The sequence below is a fragment of the Colias croceus genome, chromosome 14 (genome assembly GCF_905220415.1).
Source record: "Colias croceus chromosome 14, ilColCroc2.1".
Taxonomy (NCBI): Eukaryota; Metazoa; Arthropoda; class Insecta; order Lepidoptera; family Pieridae; genus Colias; species Colias croceus.
Genome location: NC_059550.1, coordinates 7,687,896 through 7,709,767, shown reverse-complemented (window position 1 = coordinate 7,709,767; position 21,872 = coordinate 7,687,896). Strand labels below are relative to the sequence as shown.

The 21,872-nt window shown below is 32.8% G+C and overlaps 1 protein-coding gene across 2 annotated transcripts; it reads left to right on the top strand.

The window, feature by feature from the left end:
* Positions 1-4,172: 4,172 nt before the first annotated feature.
* Positions 4,173-20,982, top strand: LOC123697268 (putative ATP-dependent RNA helicase DHX57). 2 transcript variants are annotated; one of them, XM_045643729.1, is made up of 20 exons: positions 4,173-4,346; positions 4,414-4,570; positions 4,847-4,995; positions 5,217-6,165; positions 6,535-6,741; positions 7,062-7,341; positions 7,513-7,614; positions 7,924-8,105; positions 8,516-8,670; positions 9,000-9,182; positions 9,776-10,023; positions 11,043-11,290; positions 11,560-11,634; positions 11,944-12,150; positions 12,405-12,479; positions 12,989-13,127; positions 13,315-13,367; positions 13,537-13,591; positions 14,689-14,777; positions 20,731-20,982. In XM_045643729.1, exons 1-20 carry the CDS (start codon positions 4,279-4,281, stop codon positions 20,872-20,874), a joined length of 3,765 nt encoding a protein of 1,254 aa, XP_045499685.1. In that variant the 5' UTR covers positions 4,173-4,278; the 3' UTR covers positions 20,875-20,982. The 2 variants fall into 2 exon arrangements, with proteins under 2 accessions (XP_045499685.1, XP_045499684.1); XM_045643728.1 differs by lacking the exons at positions 13,315-13,367; positions 13,537-13,591 and having other exon boundaries at positions 12,989-13,235.
* The last annotated feature ends 890 nt before the right edge of the window (positions 20,983-21,872 follow it).

The following is a 21,872-nucleotide window of genomic DNA, read 5'->3' as shown; positions in this document are numbered from 1 at the left end:
GCTTTTCATTTTGATCCATGTTAAAAAATATAAACTAGCCGAACTATCGCACCCAAACTTCGAGACGTGATGTCGAATTATCATTATGTCCATATATTCTTGTATTGTAAAAGGGGAAAAAGTCGTATTAAACCCATGCTCCTCGTTAAAATTCGCATGTCATATTTTGACCACTTATGATGCAGCTGTATTTTGTTGTATCCTTGGTGGTATATTCAAAACAATTTGGCAATAGCAGCTTCCGATGTATTGTCGGTCGAAGTTAATGCCATTTTCGTTGGAAGACGTGTAATGCATAGGTTTCATGAGTGTCATGACCTGAATTGTAATGTTCTTTTTAAATTGATACATTTTTTCGTTAAAATCCATGGGCAAAAACACGAGGTCATTAACATTAGTCAGGTTTATTTAACGATTACGTTGTTTGAATAAGATCTACTTCGGACTACAATTAGGTTTGTGAAAGCATTGTTTCCTTTTATGAGTACCTATGAAACACACAGCAAATAAGAAGAACTTAGAATATAGGAAATAACATAAAAAAAGAGATGAAGCGTGAATATAGCAAAGCAGAAATAATACTAAATTGTTGAAATTAGCCTTCAATTGACTACAAATTCATAGACGAGGATGTGGTGGCCACAGGAAGTAGGTACATAGAATAATATAGATAAATTAATGTTCTCTAAGATAGGTAATAAAACGGGATGACGCTTGTATTTACGAGAAATCACGTGGTATGGAATATTTTAAGGAAAGAAAGCTATGCTATATATATAGCTATGCTATGCTATATATTTTATGATAATTCGGGATCTGATGGGTTCATTATATTCACACTTGATTAAACTGATAAACTGTTTAACAGATCAAATACCTAAAGACGGATAACCTATTGTCAATGTTTTCCTTAGAGGACATTACAATTAGGACCGAATTTCATGTGTCCAAATTATGTTGATTTTACAAAGACCGTATTAACCTGAATTGGCATGATTACAAGAGTCCATGACAAATTATATTACGGCTATTTTTAACGACTAGAGAAATTAGTGTACGGAAATTAGTTTTATCTGCTGGGAAGAGCTGGGTTATCGTTTGTTTAAGATTAACAGTCTAAGTACGGTAATATCGAACTCTTATAGGATTAACTCGTCTTATGTCGTACCGACTTAGCGTCATAAGACGATGGACAAATCTAGAGAATATTGGAGAGAATTAATTCGCTTTAAAAGTAGCTTAAAGCTCGTTGTTATATTTGGTAATACCTACAAAAGCTATTTTTATTTTTCTTATTATTCCTATATGCCCTATATGTATAATTTTGGGGTTGTCTCTAGTATAAATTAATCACTCTCTCTCTCTGTCTAAACACTTCACCAGCCACCAGGGTTATTTAAATCTTCTTTCATATCATTTGTCATTTTGTTCTTATCACTGAAACATAAGCTACATTTCCTTTTTTCTTTCATTTTAAGTTTGTCACAAGCTTTAAAAAACTATTCCGTTAAAACTTATTTTACCTACTGGAAAAAGAGCAGTATATACTTACTTATCCTGTTGACGCTTTTCTCAAATAAATACGGTATAATAAAACGCTTAATAAATCGCAATTGATACCTTGTATTAGCAATTTGTATTCAAAGTGTGAATGCAGTGGCCGCAGTGAAGTGCAATGTGGTAATTACGATTGGATTCACTTGCTATATGCATACGATATATGAATACTAAAGTTTCCTAAGTACTTACCTAAAATTACTTATTCATTAATTTTTAATTTATATGTATTTAATTATAAATAACGCAGAATATTATATTCAGAGAAAACATTCCTCGAGTTATACGTTACGACCTATAAGCTTCGTTGACTATAAATTTACGTATAGTTGTTTGTGTTTTGTTTGCTTTATATTATATTAGAAAGTATAAAGTATTAAATATTATTTAATACTTTACTATATTATATTATTGTTCTTTGGTTTTGTAAAACTGTCCATTATTATCGAATATAATAAACATTGTAGGCTTAATAAATCTGTTCTTACCTGTTTGATGTTTTATCTGTTCGCTTCGCCCGCTTTGTCTAAAACCTAATAAATAATATACCTACTAAAACCTTTCTCTAGAATCACTCTATCTATTAAAAAAAACGCATCAGAATCTGTTGTGTAGTTTTCAAAATTTAAGCATATATAGGGACATAGGGACAGAGAAAGCGACTTTATTTTATACTAGACTAGCGGTCCGCCCCGGCTTCGCCCGTGGTACATATTAACGTTTTCTCTACATAAGAACCATCCTCGTACTTCAAGGAATATAATAAAAAAGAATTATCGAAATCGGTTCAGCCGTTCTCGAGTTATGGAATTACAACGAAAAGTGGCATTGATTTTTATATATTAGAAGATAGGTATGTAGTGATAATAATATGTGAAACGATAAAAATAAACTGTTTAAAATATTAAGCAGGTAATGATGTTCAGTAATGATTGTATGAATTAAGCAAGAAATAAAATATTATGAAATTTATTAGTGACATGTTAATGGAACTCAAATATTCGTGACTTAAATATTATCATAATATAATTTTCTAGTTAAATTCTGGTTTAGGTTGCGGATTATTCAGATCGTACTAAGTGGTGTCAATGATAATATTGAGTTCGTTTAACACTGACTTGCAGAATGGTTTCGATTTCAATAAGTTAAATTGATACTAAATACCTAGGTAGGTACCTATCAAGAAAGAAATATTCAAAATATTAAACTTGATCACAATTTGAAGTTTTTATAGAAATATAAGTTATACCCTAACATTATAAGTACTTATACGGTCTACCTGAAACGTTCGTTGACGTTATTTTTCCTTCTATACGATAGGTACTCACTTAGTTAGATTTACAAATTACAATGCTATCTCATACTGGCTAATACCTAAGTACCTACTATTTTTCACACACCCATTTTCAAATTACGTATTTAATCTTAGTGATTAACACAAAATCTCTCTTAAAACAAAAGCATTGTTTCAAATTGCTGATTTATCAATATTAAGTAAACAACGAATCAGTGTTGGTAATCACTAAACAAATAAAATAAAAATATCATACAAATACTTAAAAAATACGATATTATATAATATATTTCTACGTGAGACTTGAGAGTAGATATATAATTTGCTAAATAGGTAATACCTACGTATTCTTAGAATTTATGTCGATCATAAAACAAATTCTTTTTATTGAGGGGCATTTTATTTATCCGCCAAATACCACAAAACAGATAATGATGATATTGACATGGGTATTATGAACTAGATTGTTAATCTTCGCTTATTTTTTTATATTATGTAGTAAGACTACGTTAACTACCTACCAGGTAAATACTTACATGCTATCCTCATATCCTGCCATTCCTCTTATCTTAGGTACGCTTTCGTCCTTTACCGCAATATTATAATGATATCGAACAAACCAAAAGCATAAACTATTATAAATAATATTATCACAGTGTCATATTTTAATAATATGATGGTAATAAGTAATAACCATGATTAATAAGTAATAACCATTTACATGTTTTTAAAATACCATTAACCATATTTAAAAATAATTATTGAACTTGAAATAGTACGTCATCGAAATTGGCGCCTTTTACTATTGTCTATTCTCTGTCTATGGTCATGTAGCATTAAGCTATGATAATATAAAGCTACCCACGCACACTTTTTCAATGACTTAGTTTGCCCCAGTAAGGTATTCGTAGTATCTAAATTTATTTATTCTAAGGATAAAAATAATTTTAATTAATGAGAGTATTCAGAAGTATCAAAAAAATGTTCTAAAATAGCTGGGTTCACAAAGTTTTTTCCTTGGTTCCTTCAAATGCGTGTGTTCCTTCAAACGCATTGGTGCTATTTTATATATTATAGGAAAGCTGTTAATTTAGGTTTCATAGAAGATAGGTTGGTACTCAAAGATACTTTAAATATAGTGAGAAAATTAAAGGCTGATTTTTTTTTTAAATATTTAATGGCCTGGTTAAAGGCTGATAATGATAAACATGCACAGAAAACATGATAATTTGTTTATAATTTCAATATAGCAAAAATAAAATGACGTCATGTGTCAACGAAGTTCAAACTGACAGTTGACACTTGACAGTTTCACATTTAGTGTTAAATAAATAACCTAAAATCCTTGTTAAAATTGTTTAAAATCTTATTTTCTAAAATTAATTGTAATTTAATATTTATTACAATTGAAAAATTTGTTAGTTATAATGGATCAGTTGAGTAAGCAATTAGCTGAAGATTTTTTTCTTCGAGAACCAGCGGATCCACGAATACGGTAAGAATATTTTGTACACACAATAATACTACACAATATTGTTGCTTAAAGTTTTGTATTGTTATAGAAAACGAAAGGAAAAGACGGAAGATGATCCCCACCCAACTCTCAAAGTGGAAATGCAGATGATTCGCCTCAGTTCTGATTCACAAAAACAAGTGTTAGATACATTGAGGTTTATCCATGGATCTGATTTTAAGTTAGGAAGTGCTAGCAATTACAAGGTATGCGGTTTTCTTCTTATCCACACAGACAACTTGTGGACTACAAGCTGATTTTTTGTCATAAAATATCCATATATTTATAGAATTATATTCGGGTATTATCATCTTTGCGCAACAAGTATACATTTAAAGATCTATAGAAAATTTACATTTTAATATATTTCAATAAAAAACTCATTTACTTTTGATTGATATTTTAGGATTTATTATTAAACTAAAGTTTTGTTGTTTAGTTACTAAACCATTAAACATTAAATACGTATTAAACTATTACAGGATAAAGGTTCTAACCTTGGCAATAAATATTGGATGGAAAGAGGCAACTTAGTGGTTCAGGGTGGCTTTGATTACTCATTAACAGTGAAGGATGAAGTGAAAGCACCAGAAGTAAGGCTTAGAGAGTTTGCATTGGCTAAACTAGAAAGGTTTGTATAAAATTTAGAAATAGCTTCTAAATATGACTTTATTTCTCTAACCTTTTTTCAATTCATTCCTTAAGTTTTGATCATTCATATATTCAGCATATTTAATTAAATTATCCCATTGATTCACACTTCTATTTATTTTATTGGCATTAGTCAGCAATTTAAAATATTTAGGTACATAATAAAACAAAATATTTATTATGTGCACAACAAATTTGCAGATACAATTTTCACAAAGCACATTGTTCGGAAGCTTTGCATATGGCAAAAGAAAACACTGACACAGCATTAGAAATATTATTTAGCAAATATTTTGATGCCAACTTTGAAGAAAAACCAGATAATGTGCCGACCCCAGCTGAATTACTTGAAATGAGAAATGACGAAAAAGCAGTCCTCGATTCTATTTATGATAATATTTTTAGAGTAAAAGATAGCAATGTATGGAGTTTTAAATTACATTTAGATTACTTATCAAAGGTGTATGAAAAGACTACTGTTAGCATACCTAAGAAAAAGGAAAACACTAATTTTAAAACTAAAAAGAAAGAGGTGTGCAAACTATTTTTAGCTGGACCGTGCAGGTTTGGTAATAAATGTAAATTCCTACATGAAACAAAAGAAGAAACATTATCCATTGTACCCACGGTTGAAAGAATTTGTTACGAATTAGAAATTAGATTTCCAAAAGATAGTGTATACCCGTACCAACCTCCGTTACTCTTTTTCAAACTTGAAACAAGAAGTAAATTGATTCCTGAAAGAACATGCCTCTTAATAACGTCAAGGCTTTATGATGAAGCAAAGACGTTAGCTCAAGATGGAATACCGTGTATATATTCTTTAGTTGAATTATTAAATAATGAAGAGGAAATATTAAATCATATACAATTTAGTACGAAAGAATTTCCAAGCGCAACGGATACATTGATACCACAAACAGAAAGTATCGACGATAGTATAAAACCAACACATTACAATGTTAATAAAAATAAACAAAATAGACCAAGTATAAATATGGAGAGTATGTTAAAAGAGAATAAAGAAATAGCTCGGAGATATTGGGAAAAAACTGAAAACAATAGGTATAATAAAATGATGTCTGTGAGACGAAACTTGCCGGCTTGGCAGAAGAGACACGAAATTATGGATGCTTTAAAAAAATCTCAGGTAATATTTACATTGTTTACTTTTAACCCATTGACCACCAAGCGTCCCAATGAGACCGAGACACAATAGATTTTCTATTGTGTCTGTGATTCCGGGGGCTGATGGGTCAATAAATTATAGACTACAAGAAAGTGTATTTACAATGGAAGATCACTATTTTGTAGTTATCTTATTAACTAGGCAGAAGATGTGAATAATTTTTTATCTATCACTTCACACTAAAAGTTATAGTTAGCTTAGTTAATTCTTGTTTTATACATTCTATTTAATGAAATTTCAATAACTATGATTCTTAAAATCAAATACATTCTGTATTGACATTAGAATTTTGAAAATAATTGTACGATAACAAGAAAATTTTCATTACAGGTAATAGTAATAAGCGGTGAGACAGGTTGTGGCAAAAGCACGCAAGTACCACAGTACATACTCGACGACTGGCTCGAGAACTTCAAGCAGGATCCCAAGCATGTGGAGATTGTGTGCACTCAGCCGAGACGGATTTCGGCTATAGGTGTAGCGGATAGGGTAGCAGAGGAAAGGGTGGAGAAAACTGGACAGGTTGTTGGTTATCAGGTACGTGGGATTTGATTTATCTTATGCTAATATGGTTAGGACAGATTTTTTGTTTGTTAGTTTAGAATTAACCTAAGTAAGCGGCTAGTGTATGTTGGGTGGTATTCTGTCAATTTTATATTTAACTTCATTTTTGTATGTAAAAAAATGTTACTCTACATATAAATTATGTATAAAAATAAATATAGACATACTTTTAGAGAAAATGTGATGTAAAGTTTGAACATACATTATGCCATTTTTACCTGTACTAACATACATAATTTTTATTTCAATTTTTTATACATATTTTAACTTCGTATATTTTCATTTTCTCTTAGATAAGGCTAGAAAACAAAATGTCGTCCAAAACACGTCTATCGTTCTGCACCACGGGTATACTATTACGTCGATTAGAATACGACCCGCAGCTAACTTCAGTCACTCACATAATAGTGGATGAAGTTCACGAAAGGTCAGAAGAGAGCGACTTCCTCTTGCTTATACTGAGGGACCTTATCAAAGTGAGGAAAGACCTGAGGGTCATATTGATGAGTGCAACGCTGAATGCTGATTTGTTCTCCGCTTACTTTGAAAAGGTTCCAGTTTTGGAGATTCCAGGTAAAAATATAATATTATATAAAGTCTATTAACAAATTGTGTTTGTTTATATTTAATGATATAATTGTGCCTAGTTCAATTTACCTGTATATGACTACATATACTTATAATCCTTTAAAAAAATGTGAAAAAATAAGTGGGTAGTCTTATAAAACTTTGGCTGTTTTTCAGGTAGAACATTCCCGGTAGAGCAAATATATTTAGAAGATATAATGGACCGAACTAATTACGTTTTAGAAGAAAATGGACCGTATGCAAGAAAGATTAAAAAAGGTACTTGCTATTGTATAGTTCTAACAAAATATATTATTATCTTGTATGATATGGATCGGAAAATAGCAATTTAAATAACATAGTAATTTCTTAAAATAAAATTTAATAACCTGTGATATAGTCTGAATAGATAGCAGTTAAACTACAAAGTAAATTTTATGTTTTATCTAATAGAGACAACAGAAAAAAGATTTAAAATATTACAAAAAAGTAAATTTAATTCACTTTTCATAAATACACTGTTTCTAATAACACCATATTAAAATACATTTATTTATACAGATAAAATAAAATACATTTATTTCACAGATAAAGACAAAAAAATAGACTTAGAAACAGAGATAGAAACGTCAGATGTACGTTCAGAAGCCGCTGAGCCGCCCAAAGACTCGATACGAGATGAAAACCTCACAATATCGCAAATGTTAGCAAGATATCCAAAAAGCAGTAAAGTCACTTGCAAGAATATGTATTTGATGGATGTGGAAAAGGTAATTTGGTTAATAAGAAACTCGGCATTACGTCTAAATCGGTTTTACGCAAAAAAAAAAATGTGTCCAATAATATTGTTGTATAATTCAGCCTATATTTTTCGGTGTATACCTAAGTACTTTGAATTGTCTAATTATTCAAAACTTTTATTCCTTTTATCATTCTATTCAATCTTACTGTTTGAGTGCAGTACTTTAAAATCATAATTTAAAACAAACTTATACATTCAAAGGATTCATAAAAGATACAAAAATCACCTTCAATTTTAACAAAATTTTTCTTTCTAAGATTCGTTTAGATTTTGCTGTTGTACCCAATATATTGTTCTTAAATTTTAAAACTCCCATTGAATTATTTGTCAATTTTTTTAATCAAAATAGTAAAAATTCAAAACATTTAATTTTTACAGATAAACCTGGAACTAATCGAGCATGTGTTAACATACATAGTCGCTGGAGACCACAGCTGGCCGCGAGAGGGCGCCATCTTGGTTTTCTTGCCCGGTATTGGTGAAATCATGTCGCTATACGATCAACTCGTTGAGAGTCACACTTTTAGTCCAAAGTGAGTGTTTTTCAGGTAATTTGCATTGATATTACGTCTTAAAATAAACGGTTTCAATTTGATTTAAATAAATTTTTTAGTCTGTGTAAAATTATGTGACGAAAACATGCAATTTTTTGCATTATAGGAATCCAAAAGTCATTGACAAACATTTTTATTTTTAGTTTTGACAAAAATTTCCTTGTATTTTAGTTTTTACCATGGCTTAAAATTATAAATACATCATATTTGTCATATTTGTGTTGTCATGTTTTGCATTATAAATTTATAATTGTAATGTTTTGCATTATCAAACATAAATTAAAAAACTACTACTATGAAATTTTCAGGTCAGGAAAATACAAAATAATACCGCTACACTCGACATTATCAAGCGAAGAACAGTCCCTAGTGTTCAAGAACCCGGGACAGGGTGTTCGTAAGGTTGTGCTCTCAACTAACATTGCTGAGACATCAGTCACTATAGATGACTGTGTGTTTGTTATTGATTGCGGTCGAATGAAGGAGAAAAGGTAACTTTAACTGTATGAGGATTCAATCAAAAAATTGTTATATATTGTGTCAACTATAATATACAAAAAAAGAAAAGTTTTTTTTTAATTGTACGCCGTCATATTTTAAATTTAATCAATAACAACGCGTGACTTTAACGTCATGTTAATTCAATAGAAATTAGTAAGCGTGTGACATGAGCGATTGTCAGCACTAAAGTACGTGTCGCCGGCGGCAAGGCTAGCGATAGGTTCTTAGCGCGCGCAAGTACGTTGAATAAAACAAGCTTGACATTATTAATCACTACAGTAACAATATTATTAAGTTGTGCTGGATATATTTACTAGCACCTTACAGACACTAAAAAAATAAAAAAAAACGACGTGTGGCACTGGGGGACTGCCGCGGTAAAGCTATTGCATGCTATGCCTTCAAGCCACACCTCCGCCCGTCGGAGTGGGGAGCTTGAGGTTTTTTCGTTACGGAATTTCTCGATTCGGTCCCCGCGCTCAAGGCCCGCGATAGAAGCTATGTAATAGCTTAAAATTTAAATCATAAAACACATGTAATATGTAATCAAAATTTTACTATTTATGATTTTTTTCCCTACCAGATTCGAATCGAACCGCAACATGGAGTCCCTCGAACTGGTGTGGGTGTCCCGTGCGAACGCGTCCCAGCGGCGCGGGCGAGCGGGGCGTGTACGGGCCGGCGTGTGCGTACATCTGTACACGTCGCACCGCGCCGTACATCTCGCCGCGCAGCCCGTGCCCGAGATGCACCGCGTGCCGCTCGAGCAGCTGCTGCTCAAGCTGAAGATCCTGCCGCTGTTCCGCGGGATGCGCGTGCACGAGGTGCTCGGTGAGTGGGGACACTGGGGCTGGCTGCGTGCGCGTGCACTGCATACACACACACACACACACATACACATATACCCGTCCGATTAGGGCCCTTCTGGCCTCCTCCACTCAAGCGACAGCCCAAGCCGAGGTTCGTGGTCCCCGTCAAGGGGGGACGCCCTTGTGCATGTCGCTACCAGGGTGAACCTTCAGTTCACCCCCGCGTCCGCGTTAAAATGTAGAAGCCCTTCTGGCTAACATTGAGAAACACCTTACAAAAAAAAAAAAAACATACACATATTACATATAGATACACCCATCATACGTATACATTTTTACACATAAACACGCGACGACAAGCCACACAGGCATATATGTACGTATACTCTCACGTGCGTACGCGCTCTCACATTCATATCTTCAACGTTTATTTATTTATTATTTATTTATTTAAATACTTTATTGTACTGCCAGCAAAAATTACAAAAAGAAAACTTATACTAAAAGAAGACACAGCACAGATGGCGGCCTTATCACTTATAAGTGATTTCTTCCAGGCAACCAACTAAAGATCTGATAACATATTATACACGTTTATTAATAAGCGTAATATTTTGGTATATGTATTACAGTCAAAACCCTGAACCAGTCAATATCCTTATTGACGGTTATTAAGGTTATTGACCAAGAGCGTCGGTTAATATCCTTATGATAATATTGACTGGTTCAGGGTTTTGACTGTAGCATATGTACTTAATTCAATAGATCTTCCAAACTATGATTAATTTCCATAAAATCGTACTACGTTATGATGATGTTACGTCATTCTTTATGATGAACAAGAATCAAAAACATGTATTGGTTTACAAACAGGTATTGGTAATACAAAAAACAATACACGATTGTTTTATGTATTGCTACATACATAAAACAATCGTGCTCATTTTTAAACTGGAATTAACCCGATTATTCGATTGAGATCTTTATCACCAATCATCCATCCAAACAACAAAAACTAACAAATCTCCCAATAATTTTCAGCGAAAACCATAGAGCCGCCAGAGACATCGAACATAGATGGAGCTCTATCTCGTCTCCAAGATGTCGGCGCGTTAGACAAGGGCTTCAACCTGACTGCGCTTGGAAAGCATTTGGCGTCACTTCCAGTGGACGTTAGGATTGGGAAACTGATGCTGTTTGGCGCCATTTTCTGTTGTGTGGACTCTGCGTTGACTATGGCCGCGTTCTTGAGTCATAAGAGCCCGTTCGTCGCGCCGTTTGGTAAAAAGGTGGGTAATATTTTTGAGTTTTTTTTTGGGTAGATATAAAATTACGTAGATGTTTCAGTGAAAAAAATGAAACGTTTAATGAACACGGATTATCTAAATTGATAATTACTACCAGAAATAGGCGACAGTATAAGAAATTGGGAAAAAAAGATCAATTTTTGTAGCAAATTGCATTTCGAAATCTGAAATCGATTCACCTTACCATTTTTATAGTTTTCTCGCGTACTTACATATATAATAAAACTACTTTATAATCTCTTTTTTTTCAGACGGAAGCAGATGCTAAGCGACGAGAATTTGCATGCTCTAACAGCGATCAACTAACTACACTGAGAGCATACAAAGTAAGTCATATACTTTATGTCACATTTAGTTTCAATAACATTATCTACATAATTATCTTTTTTTTAATTTTATGCTATATTATCTTTATCTACATTTGACATATTTTTTTGAAGTGAAACTTCTTTACTTGAGTAAAATTTCAAGGTCGCGTCTTGGCAATACCGTCACGACATAGAGTAAGGCGACGATTTTAGTATCTTTGAATCTTGCCAAAGAAGTTTCACTTCTGACACGTGTGCTCGGCACACACGCTCTTTTTTATTTAAATTTTTGATTTATTACTAAATAATAAATTGAATTCTTTTCAGAAATGGCAGCTAGCCATGAAGTCAAGTACGCACGCGGCGTTAGTGTTCGCAAATGAACACTTTCTTTCGCACAAAACACTATTAATGTTGGCTGATATTAAACACCAGTTGCTTGGTTTATTGGCTTCGATAGGATTTGTACCAGACATGCCCGCTCTGAGGAAGAAAATGTGGAAGGACTCGGTTGCAAGGCTTACTGGAGATGAGGTATTAAAGTCCTAAATTAAATTAAATATTGAAAAATAAGACCATAGACTTGATCATAATTGTGGAATTTGTGTGATCTCAAAAATATTAGAAATTGTTATTTGCAAAATTACGTTAATAAATAACAATTTAAAATATTATAAACCAATACTTATAATGAAATTTTTTTGTAGTTTATTTCATTATCTAATCATTTGAAGAATTTATTTTATCGAAAAATAATATAAGTACTGAATAACTATTATTTTTTACAGTTAAATTCGAACGGAGATAATGATAAACTTCTCGCTACTATTTTATGCGCTGCGTTATATCCTAATGTAGTAAAGGTAAGCATTTTAGTAGGATTTCAATTCGTACGTAAATGTAAAAATTACTTTAACTTAGCAATAACTGGGTAAAGGCATTTATGACAATTATTAGTTTAGTGGTAAAAACTTTAATTAAAAGCTGTAGTGAAAAGAAAAGAAATACTAGAAAACATTTATAGATACATAGTATAAAACAAAATCGCTTTCTCTATCCCTATGTCCCTATGTCCCGTGGTATGCTTAAATCTTTAAAACTACGCAACTGATTTTGATGTGTTTTTTTTAATAGATAGAGTGATTCAAGAGGAAGGTTTTAATATATAATTTATTAGGTTTTAGACAAAGCGGGCGATAAGCTAGTATAAAATAAAACAATGTATTGAAAATAAGCTAAACCCTTTTTCATCCATTATGATTATGAAGTAAATCTTTTGATTAATTTTTTATGCATATTAAAATATTTGCTCATGTAAGTGAAATTGTAATTATTTCTTTGTGAAAATAAATAATCTATAAACTAATTTCAGGTATTAACACCCGAAAAATCGTTCCACATGCAAGCCGGTGGTGCTATACCACGGCAAGCTACAGCAGATGAACTAAAATTCAAAACTAAATCTGACGGATACGTGTCTCTGCACCCGTCTTCGGTCAACTTTACTGTAGGACACTATAATAGTCCGTACTTGGTGTATCAAGAGAAAGTGAAGACCAGCAAAGTGTTCATTCGAGAGTGTTCTATGGTACCTCAAGTGCCGTTGGTGCTGTTTTCTGGTAAGATTTATATGTAATTTTTAATTATTTTCACATGGATACATGCCTTTGCACCCGTCTTCGGTCAACTTTACTGTAGGACACTATAACAGTCCATACTTGGTGTATCAAGAGAAAGTGAAGACCAGCAAAGTGTTCAGTGCCTCAAGTGCCGTTGGTGCTGTTTTCTGGTAAGATTTATATGTAATTTTTAATTATTTCGTATATATACGTGTATTTGCACCCGTCTTCGGTCAACTTTACTGTAGGACACTATAACAGCCCATACTTAGTGCATCAAGAGAAAGTGAAAACTAGCAAAGTGTTCATTCGAGAGTGTTCTATGGTGCCTCAAGTGCCGTTAGTGCTGTTTTCTGGTAGGATTTAAATCTGATGGAAAAAAGTGTTAAATTTTGACCGCTGTGTATTTAAAACTATACAATTTAGTGAATAAATCGCGTTTACAATCCGTTAATGTTGTAAATTTTTAAATGTGTAGTACTCGTATAAAATGAAACACAAAAATATGCAACGCTATGTGCTTATTTGTATGTCTATTCAAACGGCCTTACTAATAAAAAGTGTTTAACCTTATGGATAAATTTCTACCATAGCTGTGTCCTGCTCTTGCTCACATGAAACGTCAATCATAAAAACAAGACGGGTTATTGCAATAACTAATTCATTGCATAGCGAATGGGTAATATTTTATTGTGGCCCTAAATTAATTTATTTTTTATTTTATTTTATTTTTACATACATAGATTCCTTACAACTATTTGTATTACAATACTAGCTTCCGCCCGCGACTCCGTCCGCGCGGATGTCGGTCTTTGCGTGGATGGTTTATTTCTCCATTTTGAGTAACTCGGACAATGACATCTTATAAATATCTATCTGACCCAAATACGGCTAGGCCTATAATAATACGCAACGTGTGTTCGCGGTTCTACAGAACAACGTCTATGGATAACTGAAAAATTAAGATTATTTTTTTTCTACGTATTTTTCCAGGATAAAAAGTATCCTATTTTACGCCCAGGATAATAAGGTATAATTATACCAAGTTTCATCGAAATCGAACCGGTAGTTTTCACGTGATGTCTTCACATACAGACAGACAGACAGACAGACAGACAGACAGACAGACAGACAGACAAAAATTTTTTTAATCACATATTTGGGTTTGGTATCGATCCAGTAACACCCCCTGCTAGTAATTTTTTTCAATATTTTCAATGTACAGAATTGTCCCTTCTACAGATTTATTATATGTATAGATTTATAACTTTATAACTTTAACAAAACAATACGCCAATAAAAAGGAATACCAATAATAAGACAATTAATGACAGTAGTTTTACATTAATTATAACAATGATAAAGTGGAAAACATAATTTTTGTCTTCTACAAGTACATTATTAATTACCTCCTTAATTTTTAATTTTCTACAAAAAATGTATTTGTTTCTAGGATGCAGTCTGGCCGTGGAACTTCACAACGGTACATTTATAGTGTCGCTTGAAGATGGCTGGATCATGTTTCAAGTGGAAAATCATGAGGTAACGATTTTCTGAATGAGTATTCAAATTTTTTTGTAAGTACATTAAGATCTGTAATAACCCTAAAAATAAAAACCTTCAAATAAAATTTAACACTCAAAAAATAAAGGTAAAAAAATTTATTCAAGACACAAAAGATTCTTACTATTACCATGGACCCAATAAATATCTAGAGGACTTATCATAGCCATAGTAAACAGCGTAATTCGTTTCTCAGTTCCCAATTTAGTCGATAGATGTCACTCGCAGTATCATTTGGCATTTTTTTATAATTGAATGGTTCTTGTCTCAACTAGATGTCGCTTCTAAAAAAAATCAATGTGCCAAATAGTATCTTATGGTATCTTGACGTAAAATATAATACGCAAAAAACGTAAACTATAACGTAAAATATAAAACGTAAAATATTATAAAGGCAAGAGGCGGCTCGTGACAAAATTGTACGGGTGTTCAATTATTGAACTAAAACAAAGAAAATACAGTAGCGTAGTAAATTCATAACAAAAAAAAATGAGCACCACATTATAAATGTCTATTTAAACACTAAAAATTATAAAGTACAGGCTATTTCAAAACGAATTCAATGATTATCAATTAATAATTAGAAAATCCCCGAATTTGCTTTCGCGAGCGTATTTTTATTGTTTGTTTATAATAATATAGGAGTGGCAACTGGCAACGTCGCGCGCAATTGCTGCTGTCATGCGATGCGGCAACATCGCGGTTTCGCGCAGGACCTCCGCAGGACTGTCGCAAAATTTCTCTTTCACTCTTATTGGATTCCGTATTTATATAGGCATTTGATATTCGTATTGGAGTTTAGGTATACGATAAATTAAATTTTAAATTAAAGATATATTAATTGTTAAATGAATGAGCACAACTTTATTATAATAATTATTATTTATTAGAGTTCACTGCCCCAGCGCTCCTTAGGATGAACCGCCTATTTTTTCACGGACCACGCTGCTATGAACTGTTTTTATCTAAGAATTACTCGAACAATTAGAGCATAAATTTCAACGTAAGACGTATAAGTGTCTGTAGCTGTATTGACTCAGTCTCGTACTTATAAACTGATGGGCGCTGGATCAAATCATCGCCGTAGGTACATCTAGATTTTTTTTTTCTTTTCCCGTATTTTTTGCTCATATAAATATGTAATACTGTTTACAAGGGAATAATTAAGAAGAAAAAAGATATAGACATTTTTTTTATTTTTTTTTTTTATTTTTTTTATTTTATTTTTTTTATTTTTTTTTTTAACAGAAAATCAAGAATATAATATATACACTACTCTGATCACTATGTCGAATGTTTGTAGTCCCGTCCGATAAGGGCCCTTCTGGCCTCCTCCACTCAAGCGACAGCTCAAGCCGAGGTTCGTGGTCCCCGTCAAGGGGGGACGCCCTTGTGCATGTCGCTACCAGGGTGAACCTTCAGTTCACCCCCGCGTCCGCGTTAAAATGTAATAGCCCTTCTGGCTAACATTGAGAAACACCTTACAAAAAAAAAAAATGTTTGTAGTGGGTGTCGAAACCTTATTAAAGGTACTCACTTCCTTAGATGCTCCCTATGTTCTTTAGCGTATGACTTGCAGTGCGCTGGAACCAACGATAAGAGATTTTATGCCATGTTACCTGAAAAGAAGTCTTCTTGGAAATGTCCAGCATGTCTTAGCCAGCGACCCAAACTTGATAACACCAACACAGTCAGTCGCTTACGTCCACAGAGTACTTTTTTATATATGAGAAACTTACGTCAGTGTGAAGCGTACGTGTTTGATCAAGCGGGTTACAAATTAAATTCAAATCTAATTGAAATAGTATATCTTGTTGGAAGTTTTTATTAGTGGTGCCATGGTGGTGCTTAAGTTATCAAAAACAATCTGATTTGTGGACGAATACGCGTTATACATCACGATTTATTATTAAAATTAACATCGGAAACTTTTTGCGTAAAAGTGATAAAAGTGGTTGACGGTATATTAAAAACAAAAGTTACAAATAAAATTAACATTGTCATCTATCGTGACGATTTACCAGATACAATAAGAAACATAATTTCGTTGAAAGTTACAAGACACTCGTAGCTCTGTGCAAAGTGAACTGGACTTAGAACAGTTAGTAGGAAGATCGATCCTGACAGGGGTCATATTATCAGAAATATATTACTATATTTTTTTTTCTTAATTACTTAAATTTTCCAATCATTATGAAGTTTGCCTGTTGCAAAGCTACAACAGAAGGCAGCGCTGGGATTTTATCTTGCCCTCATTGTAAACGAAATTATCATAATATTGCATGTTTGTTCCCAACTGACAAAAAGAAACAATTGACAAGCGAATTAAAAAAAAAATGGTTTTGCCCTGAATGTTCCACTCATCAGTCAAGATCTCTGAATACTGAAAATACCCCAGTACGCTCATGCGCTCAATTGTTACAACGAAGTCCTGATAACATTACAACACGTAGAGGTGGCACATCTTTTAAATCCCCTATCGCTGTGAATAATAATGCATTATCAGCTGACTCTATTCGAGAGATTATATCCGAAGAGATGGAAAAGCTGCGGCGCTCACTGGAATCATCAATTATGAATAGGATTTCGTAAGATTTAAATTGTATAAAGCAAGAAATTAGTTAAAGTTTAAAAGACAGTATCACATTTATAAACAGCAGATATGATGATTTCAGCAAAACTATTTCAACGCTTGAAAAAATTAATAATTCTAATTCGTAATTCTGCACTAAGCCCTGTGAAGAGCATTCAGAACGCTCTTAACTAAAAACTAAAATAATTCAAAAACACCGGAGTTTTTAAAACAACGCCCTCTAGATGTAATAATTGAAAATCGATAGTTTGCTGTTTCCATAGTTCTAAAATTGGTCACTAGTGGTGCTTTTAAAGCTGCAAATTAAATAATAAGCTCAAATCAGAGCGCCATCTAGTAATAGTCTGAAATTACGGGGTACGATCTCTAGTATGACCATTATCAGTCCTTTTAGATTATATTCGTCCATGCTATTACCAAGAATTTACAAGGAATATAAATAAACCCAAGAAATTATGGACTTTAGTAAATAAATTAGCTAATAACAAAACTGTAAAATGTACTTTACCTACTAAATTACTTATAAATTCTGAATATATTACCGAGCCAAATGAAATATGCCAGATATTTAATCAATATTTTTCTACAATAGGATCTCGTCTAGCAAATTTAATACCCCTACAATATCAAACCAACTCTTCCTCAACCTTACCTAAATCACCATCAAAAAAGTACGAATTATCCACTTTTGATCCGTGTACACCTAATGAAATTTTAAAAATTATAAATAACCTTAATTCAAACTGTAGTACAGGTCTTGATGGTATTACCACAAAAGCAATTAAATGCATTAAAGAAAAATTGAATCATACCTTAAGCGATTGTTTCAATCAAGCTATAAGTCAAGGACGTTTTCCGGATTCGTTAAAAATAGCGAAGGTAACTCCTATCTATAAGAGTGGTTCAAAATTTGAACCTGGTAACTATAGGCCAATTTCGGTGTTGCCAGTGTTGTCAAAAATATTAGAGAAAATTTTACACACGAGATTAGAAAAATATTTAGACTCATTTAATTTTATTTCAGTGCGTCAATACGGTTTTAAGCCAAAAAGTAACACTCTGTCAGCGACTATAGACCTGACTACTAAAATAAAACAGAACATTGACGCAAAAAATTTAGTTTTGGGAGTATTTATTGACCTACAAAAGGCCTTCGATACCGTTTCTCACGAACTTTTAATAAAGAAATTAGCATCCATTAACATTACTGGTAAAGCACTAGACATGCTGAAATCATATTTAAAAAATCGATCACAAATCGTTAAAATAGATAACTACAATAGCATTCCCTTACCAATTACGTGTGGCATACCACAAGGTTCGATTTTAGGCCCATTGCTTTTTTTAATTTATATTAATAATTTACAAGATTTAAAACTAAATGGTCATCTAACACTTTATGCGGATGACACCTGTCTGTTTTATTTTGGTCCCTCTATACATGACATGATAAAGCAAGCACAAAATGATTTAAATAAATTAAATAAATGGTTTCAATACAATCTACTAACAATAAATATATCTAAAACGTGTTATATTAAATTTAAAGCTCAGAACAAAATTATTCCACCACACGCTCCACTTAAAATTAACGGTGTTGTATTAGAACATAAAACCCACGAGAAATACCTAGGTTTGCGAATCGACAGCTCTCTAAAATGGAATTATCACATCGACCACCTAAAAAATAAATTATCAGCACTTCTTAGATCTCTGCGTAATATCACTTCTTGCATTCCTCATAAATTACGCCACACCATCTACAACACGTTAGTCAAACCTCACCTAATGTATTTAATAGAAGTATGGGGTAGCGCTTACAAAAATAAATTAGCGCCACTACAAATTTTACAAAATAAAATTATTAAAACCATTTTTAAATATCCTTTTTTAACTTCTACAAATAAAATCTACGACGATACTAAAATAATGAATTTAAAACAATTATACTTTTATAATACGTGTATGTTCATCCACAAAGCGCTACATAAAAACATAAATACAAATATAATATTCTCAACATCAAATCGCCACTATCCTAATAGACGAGCTAGCTATCTTGCCCTCCCGAAGATCCGAACGAATTATGGAAGGCGAACGGCAACATACGAGGGAGCACGTTTCTATAACGGATTGCCAAGCAAATTAAAAAGTGTAAACTCATTCATTGTATTCAAAAAACAATTAGCGAAACACATCCTGGAAGACCACACGCTCAAACTTTGAATGCAATGAATGAGTACCTCACCTAAACTTATGTTTATAGTATGTAACTTACTCTAAATTTTTAATTAACTAACGAATGATATTTTTTATAAATACCTATGTTTTAAATTTAAGTTTCTCATGTAAGTGACTTAATGTCTTAATGGGAATAAATGTCTTTAAACCTTAAATAAGTTAATTTGTAGAAAAATTACTACCCGTCCGATTAGGGCCCTTCTGGCCTCCTCCACTCAAGCGACAGCCCAAGCCGAGGTTCGTGGTCCCCGTCAAGGGGGGACGCCCTTGTGCATGTCGCTACCAGGGTGAACCTTCAGTTCACCCCCGCGTCCGCGTTAAAATGTAGAAGCCCTTCTGGCTAACATTGAGAAACACCTTACAAAAAAAAAAAAAAAAAATTACTATCAAAAGTTAAGGTTAAATTGTTAAATGCTTCAATCATTATGCCAAAGTTATATATTTTCAATACATATCTATTATTTATTGCAGTAAATTGACTTAAGAGCCAACAAAACGAGTGAGAGAATTCAAAATTAGGTTTTCCTATTATCTATTGCTGTCGCGCTATACCTCAAGCCTCCCCCGTAGAGCGCGACAGGGACAACTGCAGCTCGGGCCGAAAATATCAAGGAAAATTACGCAAAATCGACGTTCCGTAGTCCCCTGTTTCCTCCTCCAATACTGTTTTCATAATTTAGTAGAGAAAAGCATAGGCTATGTTCTTACATTTTGCTTTTTTATATAATGTTCAAAAATTAGTTTTATGGAAGACGGAACATAACGGAAAATCTGTCATAATTTCTAACGTTTTGAAAGATCTATCTTTTTTAAGATATCTTTTTTAATAATAAGATATTATGACAAAAAGGAAAACGTAGGAACATGGCTAAAGTTACCGTAGATTAATAGAAAAATATATATTGTTCTAGTGGCACAATCCAGGGAGGAAACAGGGGACTACGTTTGTATGGAAAAACGGCTTTTTTGTTTGCTCTTAATTAGATTTTAAGATAAATAGGATTATATGATTGGATTCCATTTTTATTTATGGCATCTTAAACTAATAAAAAATAATATTTTCACATATTATTTACTAAATATATTTTTCATTCGCAGGTTGCAGAAATGTTAAAAGCAATAAGGGTTGAACTGGTCAATCTTTTGGAAGAGAAAATCAACGATCCTTCATTGAACCTCCTACATTATGAAAAGGGTAATAGGATAATAAAAACGATAGTCCAAATTGTTACTAAGGATTAGTAGGAAATTTATATACTAATAGTGCCTTTTAGTATTTCTAAGGTGTGTCTTGTATTAATATGAGATGATTTTTGAGCGTTTGGCCTGTCCACTCTTTTAAAATGTATACATTACTCCAAAAGTGATAATGCGCATAGAAATCTTCGTCACAGTTCGGCAACTGTCATATTCCCGGAGCCTCCGAAGACGATATGTATATAGAGTGGTTAAATGCATTTTCTTCATGCATAATTTAGTAAAATTTGTTAAGTCAAATGAAATAATTTTGGAAATACGACAATTAGCGAAGATTTGCATGCGCATTATTAATTTTGGAGTACTGTACTGCCTTTTACAATTGTAATTTATGGACTAAATTATGACTACCTATATATTATGTTAATGCATGTTTAAGAGCAAGCGCACAAGAGCAACTTTTGTCTCCGCAACTATTTTGTCTCTCCCATCAACTCTATGGGCTAGTAAGAAAGTGCGCGCACGTAAACTCAAACTCAAACTCAAACATTTATTTATTCAATTAGACTACTATTTAGTAGCATTTTCGAATCGTCATTACATAAGTATTTTTAACATTTACCACCGATTCGGAAAGCAGTATCTATGGAGAAGAACCGGCAAGAAACTCCATAGTTGCTCTTTTAAAATCATGCCAATATTACATAATGTAGCGACGCAACTTCCTATAGAGTTGATGGGAGAGACAAAATAGTTGCGGAGACAAAAGTTGCTCATGCGCGCTAGCTTTTATATGAAATTTATAAGATAACTAGCTTTCCGCCCGCGGCTTCGCCCACGTTTTCAAAGAAAAACCCGTATAGTTCCCGTTCCCGAGGGATTTCCGGGATAAAACCTATCCTATCTCTCAAGTTGGATCGAACTGCACATGGTGTGCGAATTTTATTATAATCGGTTAAGTGGTTTAGGAGTCCATTGAGGACAAACATTGTGACACGAGATTTATATATATTAAGAACGAGATTTATATATATTAAGATTAG

What these genes read in the sequence shown, in the direction of transcription:
- LOC123697268 (XM_045643729.1), top strand. Translation starts at nt 4,279, where the DNA reads ATGGATCAGTTGAGTAAGCAATTAGCTGAAGATTTTTTTCTTCGAGAA. An exon ending in GAAGTGCTAGCAATTACAAG is followed by an intron (nt 4,571 to 4,846) that starts GTATGCGGTTTT and finishes AAACTATTACAG; the next exon opens with GATAAAGGTTCTAACCTTGG. An exon ending in CAAGGCTTACTGGAGATGAG is followed by an intron (nt 12,151 to 12,404) that starts GTATTAAAGTCC and finishes TATTTTTTACAG; the next exon opens with TTAAATTCGAACGGAGATAA.